This window comes from Diabrotica virgifera, chromosome 3 (genome assembly GCF_917563875.1).
Source record: "Diabrotica virgifera virgifera chromosome 3, PGI_DIABVI_V3a".
NCBI classification, from domain to species: domain Eukaryota; kingdom Metazoa; phylum Arthropoda; class Insecta; order Coleoptera; family Chrysomelidae; genus Diabrotica; species Diabrotica virgifera.
In genome coordinates, this window is record NC_065445.1 from 10,976,153 (window position 1) to 10,990,392 (window position 14,240).

The 14,240-nt window shown below is 31.8% G+C and overlaps 1 protein-coding gene across 1 annotated transcript; it reads left to right on the top strand.

The window, feature by feature from the left end:
• Positions 1–324: 324 nt before the first annotated feature.
• Positions 325–11,171, top strand: LOC114324191 (protein odr-4 homolog). Its single transcript, XM_028271953.2, has 6 exons — positions 325–498; positions 560–1,066; positions 5,668–5,853; positions 8,385–8,589; positions 9,597–9,779; positions 10,942–11,171. The coding sequence occupies exons 1-6, from the start codon at positions 403–405 to the stop codon at positions 11,097–11,099; spliced, it is 1,335 nt and encodes a 444-aa protein (XP_028127754.1). The 5' UTR covers positions 325–402; the 3' UTR covers positions 11,100–11,171.
• Positions 11,172–14,240: the final 3,069 nt, after the last annotated feature.

Sequence of the window (14,240 nt, forward strand, 5' to 3'; positions counted from 1 at the left end):
AGTGTAGAAAGGTGTTCAAACCAGTGTAATATCTTTATTCAGTAACTGATTATGGTAATCAGCTAGTTTGATATCAATAGAATATTAACAATATTATTGTTATTAATCAAATTATAAAAATATATTAAAATCAAAACAATAACAACAAACAATCCCTTCCCTGAGGCCTGAAATGACATTGACAATTGACATCATATTGACATTTGAATTCTACGAACTGCGCATGCGCATCAGTCAGAAACCAGTCGTGGCGGCAAAAATTTAAATTTGGGGTATTTGAGCTTCAATTTGGGGGAATTTCAGTTTAAAAGTGGGGGATTTAGAAAATCGCATCTGGCAACTCTGTTCATCAGTTGTATTTGTATAGGTTAAAATTTATAAATCTTAGTTTTGTTGTAAATAATGGTCAGAACTTTAATCATAGACGATAACCTGTTATCATATTTATCAGCCGTAGCAGATGAAAACGTATATGCTGTAGGCCTTATTGTAGGACAGGCAAGTTAACCCATAACCTTCATCAACATATGTTCATGTTTCTTAATTTTTTTCTTTGCAGTCATGTTTAGACAAAGACTATGTCGTTCATTTTGCCAAGACGCCGCCTTTTCAAACGGACGAGGATAAAAAGGCTGGCAAATCTGCTCCTACACCTAAAAGTCTAGAAGATTTCAATCCTAGTTGGGTTGCTGATCATGCAAAACAAGCAACTCGAATGTTACCCGGTGGATTGTATGTCCTGGGCATTTTCATAACAGCCCCAGATGACATCCTAAACCCATTACATTCAAAAATAAAGTCACTACTACAAACAGTCCAGAATTATCTAAACACAAATAAGTATCTTTATGGTAACCATTCCAGTGAAAAAGTTGTGCTCCATTTTTCTTCAAAGACAAAGAAATATTACAGTCGAAGCTATGATGTTAATAGTCATAATGTACAGAACGTTGATGTTAAGTCTGTTGCGAAAAGATGGACAAATGTACAGTGTGATATCAAGCTTAACAAATTAAGGTTTTTGCTCAAAGAAGAAAATGATTGGCCTTTGGAGAAACATATCAAGGTTAGTATCAATCAAGGTTCTGCAACTGTTTTCTTGTGGCATGTTTACATAATTTAGTACAGTGGAACATCGATAAGTTGGATTAATCGGGACCGTGGCAGATCCGGGTTAGCGGGAGAATTGGTAAAGAATAATAAAACATGGTATACTAACACAGGGGTCACCGATTAGTTTCCCTGAGGGTCCGTTTCGAAAACCTATGACACTTCCGGGGTCCGGATTTATGCTGCCTGTGTCTGACTGTTCTGATTCGGTTTATTTGTGGATTCTTGTTAAAAAATATCCCCTATAAACAAATCAGAAGGGTGCCGGGTGAAATTTTTGGGCAGAGATTGTTTAAAATTTTTTTAACAAATTCAAAACATCACCTTTTTTGCCCACGAAAATATGTTTTTAGCATTTTTGGGTCATCTTAATTAAAAAAGATCTGTCATTTTATTAAAACTTATGAGTTTTCAAGCATCGCAAATGCATATTTTTGCATTTTTCAGATTTTAAATCGCTTATAACTCGAAAACTATCAACTTTTCTGAAATATGACAAGAGACCTTTAATGTTTATAATAACCCACGAAACTTAAAAATACATTTTTCGAGGCAAAAAAGTAATTTTGAATTTGCCTAAAAAATTGTTTCACCCGGCACCCTTCTGATTTGTTTAAAGGGGACATTTTTGAACAGGAATCCGCAAAGAAATCGAGTCAGAAACATTTTTATACGAAAGTCACCTCACACATGGACTAATATGGAAAGGAAAACTAATAATATCTGATTGTGTTTTGGTTACTGTATATTTTTCTCTAAGTTTTCCTGATACAATAAATAAAATATAAATTCATTGCGTATTGTTTTGATGTTATTATCAGTATATTTTGAAAACAGCAGTATTGTAAATTGTTACTGAGAATATTTTAAAAGTTAGGAATTTATATTTTAAATGCTAATGAAGTTTTTAGACATCTTTAATTTTGTAGAGATGAAACTGAGGAATTTAAAATAAATAATCATAGTACAAAATGCTTATTAACATGTTATCTTTTCTACATTAGTTTCAATGCAAGGTGTTTGTTGCAAACTTATTAAATCTGAAAATTATTTTAATTAAATGCACATCTGAAAAGTACTCCTACTTAACGTATAGTAGAGAGGAAATGAATATAAAAAATGCACATGACAATTTTATATTCCAGCTTACTTAATTTCAAAATTAATGATTAGTAAGTATAACAATAAGGGGAAAACTCTTTACAAAATTAAATTATCAGAGAGAAAAATTACATTTTTTTATGTACAAACTGTCTGAAGTTTGGAGTGAGTTTAGTGCAACTGAGTCTCATTAGGGAGTTGGGATATTCATCTGTTAAGTGAGATCTGTACCGATTTTTAATAAAGCTCATTCTTGATAAAGCGGCTTTGCGCACATAAGTTGAGCCAAACATAGTACACAATTTCATGGCCAAACATTTTCAAAATTGCCAAACACTAGGTATATGCTGAATTTATTGACGGTCCGCACAAAACTAGCTCACGGTCCAGATGTGGACTGCGGTCCGCTAATTGGTGACCCCTGTACTAACAGATAAACTCTATTATAATTGCAAAAACATGAAATACATATGCACAGTACATCTAAATTATGTACAGTTGTATACAGTATTGTTTATTTCTTGGTAAAAAATTTGGTCAAAGTGAAAAAATGTTTGTTTTGTCTGATGAAAATCGGTCCGGGTTAGCCAGACTTCCGGGTTATCGGAGGCTGACTTATCAGGGTTCCACTGTATTATGTGTCTATGGAATTGAGCCACAATTATTATTCATTGAAAATTATATTTCTTAATTACCTATTGTTAGACGTTTTGATTTCCAATCTGGAAATTGTCCTCAGAACCTTCTCCATCTAAGGATGGAGCAACGTCAAACAATAGTTAGTATCAATGTTTGTAGCTTATTATCATGTTTACTATTACAAACACTAGAGGTAGGTAATCCAACCCTACAGGATTTAAAAATAGTCATATTCCAATCATACAGGGTGTTTCAAAAAAAGGTAACCCCGTCTCTAGGGTAGGTAAAAAACTGAAAAATAATTGGGGTTTGCTTAGTAAAAAATTTTTGTAACGCCATCCGTTTTCAAGATACTAGGCGTTGAAGAAAAAAAAAATTACGCATTTTGTATGAATTTGCAGAAACTAATGGCAACATTGTAATGGAATTTTATACGAATATGTTTCGGAAGCTGATACATCCCATGAATTTGTTTTTATATCTGATTCTCATAGAGGGCGCTAGTTACACGGATCATACTAAGTATTAATCAATATAACTTTTTTAAGAGTATAATTATTAATCAAAATTTCAAGTAAACTTAAACATAATTTTACACGAAAAAGGTGCTCTTGGTAAAACTCGATACTGTGTACCGTTTTCGGAATATTTTGATTTGAAAATTATGAAGTAATAATTGATGCTGGTAGTAATGATAAAGTTCTAATAGGTATACCTCTATTTTCTCCAAGTGTGTCATGGAAATCTGACATTTATTGATTGTTATGACGATAAATCAACAATAATTAGAGTTTTTAAACCTTGTTTCAATTTTTCAATTTTCAAAAATGCGTAAATTTTTTTTTCTTCAACGCCCTGTATTTTAAAAACGGATGGCGTACAAAAATGTTTTACTAAGCAAACCCCAATTATTTTTCAGTTTTTTACCTACCCTAGAAACGGGGTTACCTTTTTTTGAAACACCCTGTATATCTGTGGAACATTCCACGTCAAATCACTCAGGCAAAAACTTTTGGATCTCCGATTTTTCTGTAACTTTGTGTATAGCTTCTGCGGGACGTAAAAATAAGATATTTAAGGTCAAAAAACCTTCTTCTTTTTTTCTAAAAATGTTATTTTATGTGTTTCTACAGTGATTTGGTGTTTATTTAAACAAATTTGCATTTTTTATCGTAAAGTATCAATGGAAAAAATAATATTTTAATAGAAGGGACTCAAAAATGTCACTATAAGGCATTATAACAAGTTATTTTAATTCAAAACAAGTTTTTGGCTTTTCCCCATAATTGATTTGGCTGAAAATTCGCCCACGGTTAGCCAAAACATAGGACTTTAAGTGGTTAGAAGGATTTGAATTATATTAAAATACCAAAAAAGTTACATACAATACTATTAGACTCATATAGTATATTATAGTATGCCGTATAGTATATAGTATATTAAAAGTATATTAGTCCAGTCGGGATAGCACCTTGCATGCCGAGCTGCCCAAAATTTTACTTTTCTAATCTTTAGGGGGGTCAATAGTAGCCTAAATTTAAGATCCCGAATGAATTCCTCCATTACGTTAGCTGCCATCTTGATTTTAATGGAGAACCGTTTTTGCTCAATATCTCCTCCATTTTTAACTTTTTGACAAAAATGGTAGGAACTGAAATTTTGTTCCAAATAAATCGTATTTACAATTATTACAATTCCTTTTTAACAATTTTTTTTCCGAGTTAATTGTATGATCGAAGCGAAGAAAGGTGGGATAAGCGCATTTCATCAATGAAATTCGATATTTTTAAGACATTCCAGAAGCCGCTACAGATAAAATGTTTTAACAACTCATTAATCATTCAGAATTAGTCGACGGATATTAGTACAGTTAAAATAACTAAGACTATAACTGGACGATAATGATTTAATGAGTGAAATTATAGTTTTTTTCTACTTTAATGACAAAAAAACAAGCTCATTAACAGAACCCAATTAAAAATTATTTTTCACATATTTCAAACATTTGGTTGAAAAATCTCATATTTGTTGGCAAAAAAATATATTAATTTGTCTGAACTAAATTACAGTTCTGTTTATCTAAAAGGGATATGTTACTATCAACATTCACACAGTGTTGCCAAACTGAATTTTGTTATTTTGAGTGTAAATTTTCCCAGCGATCTCCGAGGGTACAATACTTACAGTAGACGCCTATATTTTTGACTATGATATTGCATGTAACTTTTTTGGTATTGTCATACAATTCAAATCCTTCTAAACACTTAAAGTCATATGTTTTGAATATCTGTGGGCAAATTTTCAGCCAAATCGATTATAATGTATTTTGGGAATGGAGGAAATGTAAAAAATGGGTATTTTAACGTTTTCTACACAATAAAATTTGATCAAAAACTTGTTTTGAATCAAAATAACTTGTTATAATGCCATATAATGACATTTTTGAGTCCCTTCTATTAAAATATTGTTTTCCATTGATACTTTACGATAGAGAATGCAAATTTGTTTAAATAAATACCAAATCACTGTAAAATCACTTAAAATAACATTTTGAGAAAAAAAAATAAGAAGAAGACAATTCGACATTAAATGTTTTATTTCTACATCCCGCAGATGCTATATATACCAATTTTCAGATAAATCGGAGATCCAAAAGTTTTTTGATCCAAAATTGTGTGATTTGAAATGGAATCACCCCTGTACTTTTTGGTCAAAAATAGTACATAGGTACATTATTTAAATGAAACAGTATTTTGAGTGTTTTTTAATGATCTTTATAATGTAACCCTGATTTAGCTGATATTAATCACTTTTTAGATCATTATGGATGAAATATGTGATAATTTATCAACAGCAGTATTTTTATTTGATGGAGAGTTTAAAGACAAAGACGAGCCATTGGAAGGTTCTGGAAAAAAGAAGTCGAGAAATACTAGATCTAATAAGGGCCAAGAAAGTGGGGATGCTACAAAACCAGTGTTAGTGTCAATCTTACAAACTCAGGTAATTTTTACTGTTATTAATACTACAGAGTTGATACCAAGTCACATAGGGTGCGATAACACTGAATGAGCCCTACCAGAGTCATTTCTTTTGATACTGTAGGTATCTGGGATGACCAAATTTTCCTTGTAGAGAGGGAATGTCAGATATATGATCAAATTTGGGATATAAAAAATCTAGCTAAGTACAGAGCTCTGGAAAATACAAATAAGGAGACAATAGAGAATGTAAAATACTCAGATGATGCATATGATTCCCTCTACTACTGGAGTCATTTCAAAGAACCTCTTAGAAATCCTCCTAGGTCTGAATGAACACCTTTATAAGACCATTCAGAAAGATATTATTCTCAACATCCAGATGCATAAAAAAATTTGGGACATCATCTTACGTACCAAGTCGCAAGAGGTCCTACCTGAGTGGAACTCTTTCCGTGTTATTCAATCCTTTATATTTCTATATTTCAATCTTTTTGATACTATATCTGGGATGAGTTAGTTTTCCCCTTATAGTCCAGGAACCGAAGCTTTTCACGTTGCAAATTTTTACAGAATGGATAGATTTGTTTGAAAATTTGAGAATAAGTAGTGGATAGTCCAAGGATCAAAATCTATATGATGCCGAAAGGCGCTTTTACCATAGGGGTGGTTGCCCCCCATCTAGAGGTTGGAAATTTTTTATTATATTTTGACCGCAAAAGTTGATAAAAACATTAATTCTAAGCAAAAAATGTTCTATACATTTTTTTGATAAAATTAATAGTTTTCGATTTATTCGCTATTGAAAATGTTAGTTTTGTATCGAAAAAATCAATGTTTTTCGATAATACGCATTTACGATTCACTCAATTTTTGCTGTAGAAAAAATTTTTTGAAACCAAGTTCTTGGGAATTAAATAACCTACAATTTCATGTTGAAACATTTTTTCGTATCTCTGATGCTAATCTTTCTATTCTGAAGAAAATGGCATTTTTTGCCAAACTAATTCTCCAGTTTTTTAAAAACTAATCATTCTAAGCCGGTCAAACTTCTAGAATATATTAATAATACATAAATAAAGAAAAATGAATAAGGCCAATGACTAAAAACACCGCTAACTTACATTATTATGCTTCCAATTGGATTTCTTCTTTTTTTTTTTCAAAAAAATATTTTGATTTTTTAACCATAACTTTTTATTTTTTATCTTAGAAAGTTTGGTAAAGAAGAATTTTGTAAGTTTTTATAAGATCTATAAGCCTATTAATATTAAATTTTTTTAAAATCCTCAGTTGCAAAAAAAGTGACTTTGAAAGGGTTGGTAAAGGTGGTTTTTGCATGCTATTACAAGTTTTAATTGTCAATAGCTCACTCAATTTTTGCCATAGAAAAAATTTTTGCAAACCAGCTCTTAGGAATTAAATAATCTATAATTTCATATATAAAGATTTTTTCGCATCTCTGATGCTAATCTTTCTAATCTGAAGAAAAGTAAATTTTTTCCAAAATGCAAAATGTCGATATTCACTTTTAACTCCATTTTTTTTTAAACTAATTATTCTAAGTCGGTCAAACTTCTAGAACCTATTAATAATACATAATTAAAGAAGAACAAATAAGGTCAATGACTAATTTTAATTAGGGTGGTGATTATGGGGTTGCTTCACATTACTTTTTCGCTGAAAAAAATATAGACGGACATTTTTAAGTTTTGAGCTAGAGACTTTTTTTTATTTGTGGAGATAGACATTTTTAAATACTTTAAATTAGTTCGAACAAGTTATCCCCGAAAAATGCATAGTTTTCCCGTCTTTTGACTTTGAAACTACAATATTTAGCATTTGATTAAGAAGAGCTAACATAATATAATAAAGTATAGCTCGATTACTATTGGTCTTAAAGAATATTTAAAAAAAAACGGTTTTGTTTATTATTTAAAGGTACATTTTTGTAGTAAAGTAAAGTTGTTTTAATAAAACGAAAACTTTTGGAGTTATTAGCAGAAAACTTATTAAAAATATTAATTTTTTGATATAAAACTAACACTTTCGATAGCGAATAAATCGAAAACTATTAATTTAAAAAAAAAATGTATAGAACGTTTTTTGCTTAGAATGAATGTTTTTACCAACTTTTGCGGTCAAAATATAATAAAAAATTTCCACCCCGACATGGGGTGGCAATCACCCCCACTGTAAAAGCGCCCTTTGGCATCATATAGGTTTTGATCCTTGGACTATCCACTACTTATTCTCAAATTATCAAGCAAATCGATCCATTCTGTAAAAATTGCGAGGTTTTGTCCTATTTTAAGCTTCATTACTTGGACTATTAGAGGGAGTGCTACTTAGCCATATGGTTAAATCTGAAGAATATACCAAGATAAGTTTAAATGTTCATCATTACACCTAATTTTACCCAAAGTACCAATTTTATTCAGGTGAGAGTCCATATAAGTCCTTAGAACAATTTTTTCTATATCTTCATATTTCTTTCACTAATATTGAATACATGCCTCCATTGCATCTAATTCTTAACATTTATGATTCTAGTGCTTACTAAATGATACAGAAGAAAACATAATCGAATCTTGTGGTAGTTTACAACTTCTAGGAAAAGTAGCTTCTCAATTATGGGTACAGCCAAAGTTAACTGTGAGTCAAGTTATGGAAGCTGTTAGACAGGATATTTTGAGAAGTTTAGCATCTAGGTTAGAATTACACTGGGATTCTTTAATAGAAGAAGAAAATTCTGAAGGTGAGAAAAATTTTGATAGTTTGTTTATTATTTAAATTATTTTGATAGTTTTGACTATGTAAAATTAGTGTTTGGATTGATTTAATATAGGTCTGGATCCCGCGTACCAAAAAAAGTTGATTAATAGCAAGCTGAAAATTTGTTAATAGTTTAACGGTGTCTCGTCGGACCGACTATGATGTATGGGAACACTGGAACATGGCAAGTTTTAATTGTGGAACTGGTTAAAAATTTGGAACGCCAGACTACGAAAACGTCCCATGAATTTTGTTGGACAGAACTTCCAATTGATTTGTTACTCATTCATTAAACTCTCATACAAAAATCAGACTGGTATTTATCACCAACTGGGCATTTTAATAAGTCCGTCACGTAGAACATGTCAAATGACAGGAATTATGACAGGTGATAAATAGCAGTCTGATTTTTGCATGAGAGGTTAATGAAAGGGCAACAAATCAATTGGAAGTTCTGTCCAACAAAATACATGGGACGTTTTCGTAGTTTGACGTTCCAAATTTTTAACCTGCCCCACAATTAAAACTTCCCCATCTTCCAGACTTCCAGTGTTCCCATATATGAAAGTTTGTCTGACTAGACACCGTTAAGCTATTAACAAATTTTCAGCTTGCTATTTATCAACTTTTGTTTTAGTACACGGTTGAAATTGAGTACTCTGTTCATAAATTGCCTAACTATATTTAATCAACTTGCTTTAGATTAGACTAATATGCTCTCTTGGTGGCAAATTTTTGATAAAACGGACAGAATTATAAATTTAATATTTGTGTCGCTTGAAAACCAAAAAAATGTACAGATATTGACAGCTATATCAGAATATCACCACTATGAACTTCCGCAGTAAAGTATATTATACTTCTAACAATGCTATTCCTCTATAGTACTTATTTTTCTTCCGTTTTTATAACACTGGTAATCTTATAAAAAAAACAGATATTTTTTTCTGATTTATTGGTTTGATTTTGTACATTTCTATATTTTTGTAGACATAAACAGTGTCCACGAACCGCCTAGAAGAGTCCTGATCTCTCTTCCAGATAGTGATATAGCTCTCTCTGATTATCTCTTTCCCGGAGAGGGACCACAGGATGTGAAAGTTTCTTTGGAAGAGCTTTTAGACATTACTGTAGATGATGAAGTGCAGATCATGGATGTAGAAGGCCAAGCAGGTAATAAATATTTGTTTTTTCACTTATACAGGGTGTCCAGAAACTCTACCGACAAACGAAGACAGGAGATTCCTCAGATAATTCTAAGATATTTTAACGAAATATTTTCAAATCGATTTTTCTAGAAAACGGTGTTTCCTATCGACTTAAAGTAAGAGTACCATTTAGTAGTAGAATACCTCACAATTTAATAATCTAGTGTCAAAAATGCTAAAAAGTTTAAGGCAAAAAAGTTTGTGATAAAATAACCGTTGCCCTACATAAAACGGATGCCTATGATCGATACTAGAAATTCTCAATGGATGGAATCGATTTATCTCTGGAAGATAAATATATGTACTGATTTTCGTTTTTCTAAATTAAAGCGTTCTGGAAGTATTTAAGAAAAACTGATTACAAGACGCCATTTTCAAAGAGCTCCAGCTCTCTTAGGAAACATTTTCGGACTAGGTGAATTGAGCTAAATTGTCTTAAAATTATCTGAACAATCCCCTCTCTTCGTTTGTCGATAGAGTTTCTGGACACCCTGTATATGCAAGACAATTTTTTAAGGTTTTACTTATGTCTCATTTTTGGTGATTATTTTTCAATTGAGTATATTGTAATGTTCTATGTAGTTAGTTGTATGTCTTCTCCACAATGGAGCCTGGAGACCATTACCTTACATTTTTCTGTAAGGCTTTTTAATGTTTTTTATTCCAAAGGCTTTTCTGAAATCTGCGAAGAGGGTGTGAAGTTCTGTTGTGTTTGTGACATTTCTTGATTGTTTGGGTAATTATGTGGATTGCATCTGTGGTGGATCTGCCTTCCCTGAATCCTTGCTGGTAATCCCCAATTTTTTTCTCTGTTAATTGAGTGAGTTTTTGTCTGAAGGAGTGCTGTTAGAATTAGAATTTTGTATGTTTTACTCGTGAAGACGACGTAGTAATAACAGCATCAAGTTTTGAAAAACTACAAACCATGCTAACCGAACTAGCAAATGAATCTTGCTGTTATCTTCCAAACAATGACTGACAGAACGTTGACATATTTCTAGTGCTCTAACAAACGTTGTTAATAGTTCTCTCTGTCCTATGTTTTCGTTGTACATTTTTGGACAATAGACACATTTTATTTTTAATACATATTGTAATGTTCTCATTTAACGATTGCTGTGTTGCAGATTTATTGGAGCTCGATAAATATTACAAAGGTGCCTTAGATAGTGATTCAACCGAAGACTTGCCGATAATAGCAACAGATCCAACCAAAATGGTGTACATAGTGGGGGCAATATCGTTGATTGTCCTTATTATCGCTATATTGTTTAACTTGTTCTAATGTTGCGCGTTTTTATCGTTCGAACTGAGATTCGTGCATTTATTTTTTAAAATATATGTATTTTTAAGTTGATCTATGTGTTTGATTGCTAACCCTTCAACAGTTGTATTCTACCAGTTATGACTTATGAAATGGAGACCGTGACACTTACAGAGCTGTCAGCCAATAGATTAAGAACAACACAGAGGGCAATCGAACGAGCTATTAGTCCATTCTTTCACGGTTTTTGCTCTAAATTTTAAAGAACCGCTTGGATTGACATGAAATATGGCATACGCATAGCTTACATGTCAAAGAAAAAAAGTGATATTGTGCTGATGTGTGCTTTTGCCCTGGGGGTGACTTTCACCCCCTTTTCGGGGTGAAAAAATATAAGTCTAAAATAAGTCCGGAAATGGATAAACTGACTAATTTTAAGTAACTTTTGTTCTATAGAGCTTTTTCGCCAAGTCAACACTTTTCGAGTTAGTTGCGAGTGAATATGTTCATTTTTCAACAAATAACTACATTTTTAGATGGTTTTTCGCAAATAACTCAAAAAGTAAGTATTTTGTCGAAAAAACGGTCTTAGCAAAAATATAGCCTGTAAAAAAGTAAAAAAATGGTGTACGCGTTAGGTCTTTGGACCTCGTAAAACCATAGTTATAGCCAATGAAAAATAGATTCATATTCACCAAATTTCAAATAGAATACTTCGAAGTGAAATATCCAAAAAATTAAGCACTTTTTGGGGAAAACCCATTATAACTTTTTTAAACTGTTTAAAAAAATCTTTATTTCTGTTTTTATAAAAAGTTTCTAGCATTAAATTTAAGCAAGTTACGCTCAAAATAAAGTTAGTCGCTTTAGTAAAATATTCGCTTTTTTCTTGTGAAACTTTGGGACTCACCCATTTCCTTACGCCCGGCTCAAATCATCAGATTTTTGAAATATACACTCTTTTGCATGTACTTAACTTACCTTATCTTAATCTTACAATTTCGAGTTTTTTTAAGGATAGATTTTGTTTTTCGGGCCCCCCTTAACGAACTCCCCTGTGTTAAGAGCCAATATATGGTAGAGGTACATCTGCAGGGTACCAGGTTTCTCCTCATATGATAATCTGACGCGCTCGAGTAACTGCAAAAATCCCCGCTTGGGCTCCCCTACCACTAAGGACTGACACAAGTCAGGATCGAAACTATTCCATATTCACCTATTATTCTCTACAAGTCGGTCAGTCGGTGATGGTTCTCTGGGTACCAATACGCAATTTCTGTTTCATCTTATGCCACAATATCTGAATAATATTAAAGTCTGGACTGTTCGAAGGCCATGAGAGGACTTAAATGTTATTTTCAAAATTTCTTGATACTTTGCTCTGTTAGTTGTGCCTTTCACCGCCTTATATCATCCTAGGCCCGTATTCATAGCATAGATTAATAATATAGTATTACCGGATGTATTCATAGTCGGTACTCAAGTCAGAGTCGATGCTCAAGTCTGACCTTGAACAAATTCTTATACAAATTTTTTCAAGGTCGACTTTAAGCATCGACTCACACCCGAGTCTCGACTATGAATACGGAGCCTAGACCACCGGTAATACTGTATATTATTTATCTATGGCCTAGACCCGTTGATGACATATGACATGCATAGACCAGTAAGGATCTGTGAAAAAACGTCTATTTTTGGATGTGAAAGGTGGCATTCGGATTTTTGCAGATAAAGTTAGGTGACACCTTCAGTAATAATAATTGACTTATGCTCCTTCTAAAATATGCCCGGAACATTAATAAAAAAATTAAAATATTTAAAAATTTCGAAAAACGTCGATTTTTTTCTGCTTTCTTTGCTTATAATTTTAAAACGATTCGTTTTGGAACAAAGTCGTACAGAAATAAAATAAAGATAATTGAATTTTGTATGATATACGACTGGTCAAAAATGTCTTAATGTATTACCTTTTCTGCAATATAGCAATAAATACAAAGTAAGTGGGCAAAATACGCCTGTTGTTATTCAATGTTTTTAACTACTTTGGTGGCACTTAGTACCTTAGTAATTCGCTTAGGAAATTCTTTGTAACATACTTAAACCGTGTACCAAATTTCATTAAAATCGACCTAATAAATTTTGCAGAATAAATTTGCAATCTAAATGTTTTAAAAAAAATACAAATTTTTTAAAATCTTTCTGAACAAAAAGTAGACCATTTAGAAGTTGTCTAATTTTTTTACATATAAAGAGGTGCTCTACCTATCTAATACACTTTACAGAATTAAAATCGGATTATTTAAGGGGCCTCAGCAATGTTTTAAACTTATAAACAATTTTTTGGCTTATAAACAAATAGCTTTGTTTAATAATAAAAAATTAATTTTTAGCAATGCAAATAATTAAAACCGGTATAATTTGACTTAAACCTTCAAATGCTGTCAGCAGAATTGCTATTTTATTTTTTAATCAAAAGTTATTCGCCTTCAAAAATTGCAATTTTTCGAATTTTTGAAAGTTCCACTGCGTTTATCTCGAAAACTATGCATCCTATGAAAAAACTTGTAAGAACATTTTTTGCTTGGAATTACCCAAGAAATACAAAAAATGTGTTTTATTTTGCGAAAAATCGATGTTATTTAATTCCTCAAGTTCTTTGTTTATAACAATCTTATCGACATCCGGATCAACTGTTACCCAACAAAATCGTCCTTTACGGGTCAAAAAATACATAAAAATCTTGGGTAAGTCCATCTAAATAAAGGAGCCCGTAGCACCCCCTCCTGGCAACAGGACTAATTTGTTTATAAGCCAAAAAATTGTTTATAACTTTAAAACATTGCTGAGGCTGCTTAAACAATCCGATTTCAATTCTGTAAAGTGCATTAGATAGGTGGAGTGCTTCTTTATATGTAAAAAAATTGACAAATCTTTGTATGTTATAGTTTTTGTTGTGCAAGATTTTAAAAAATTTTAATTTTTTAAAAAAAGTTTAGATTGCAAAATTATTATTCAAAATCTAGCAAGTCAATTTTAATGAAATTTGGTGTACGGTTTTAGCACATTACCAAAAATTTTCTAAGCGAATTAGGAAGGTTCCAAGTGTAACCTAAGTGATGGAAAATCATTGAATAAGGACAGGCTTGTTTTGCCCCCTTATTT

What these genes read in the sequence shown, in the direction of transcription:
- LOC114324191 (XM_028271953.2), top strand. Translation starts at nt 403, where the DNA reads ATGGTCAGAACTTTAATCATAGACGATAACCTGTTATCATATTTATCA. An exon ending in CTTTGGAGAAACATATCAAG is followed by an intron (nt 1,067 to 5,667) that starts GTTAGTATCAAT and finishes ATCACTTTTTAG; the next exon opens with ATCATTATGGATGAAATATG. An exon ending in AGAAGAAGAAAATTCTGAAG is followed by an intron (nt 8,590 to 9,596) that starts GTGAGAAAAATT and finishes ATATTTTTGTAG; the next exon opens with ACATAAACAGTGTCCACGAA.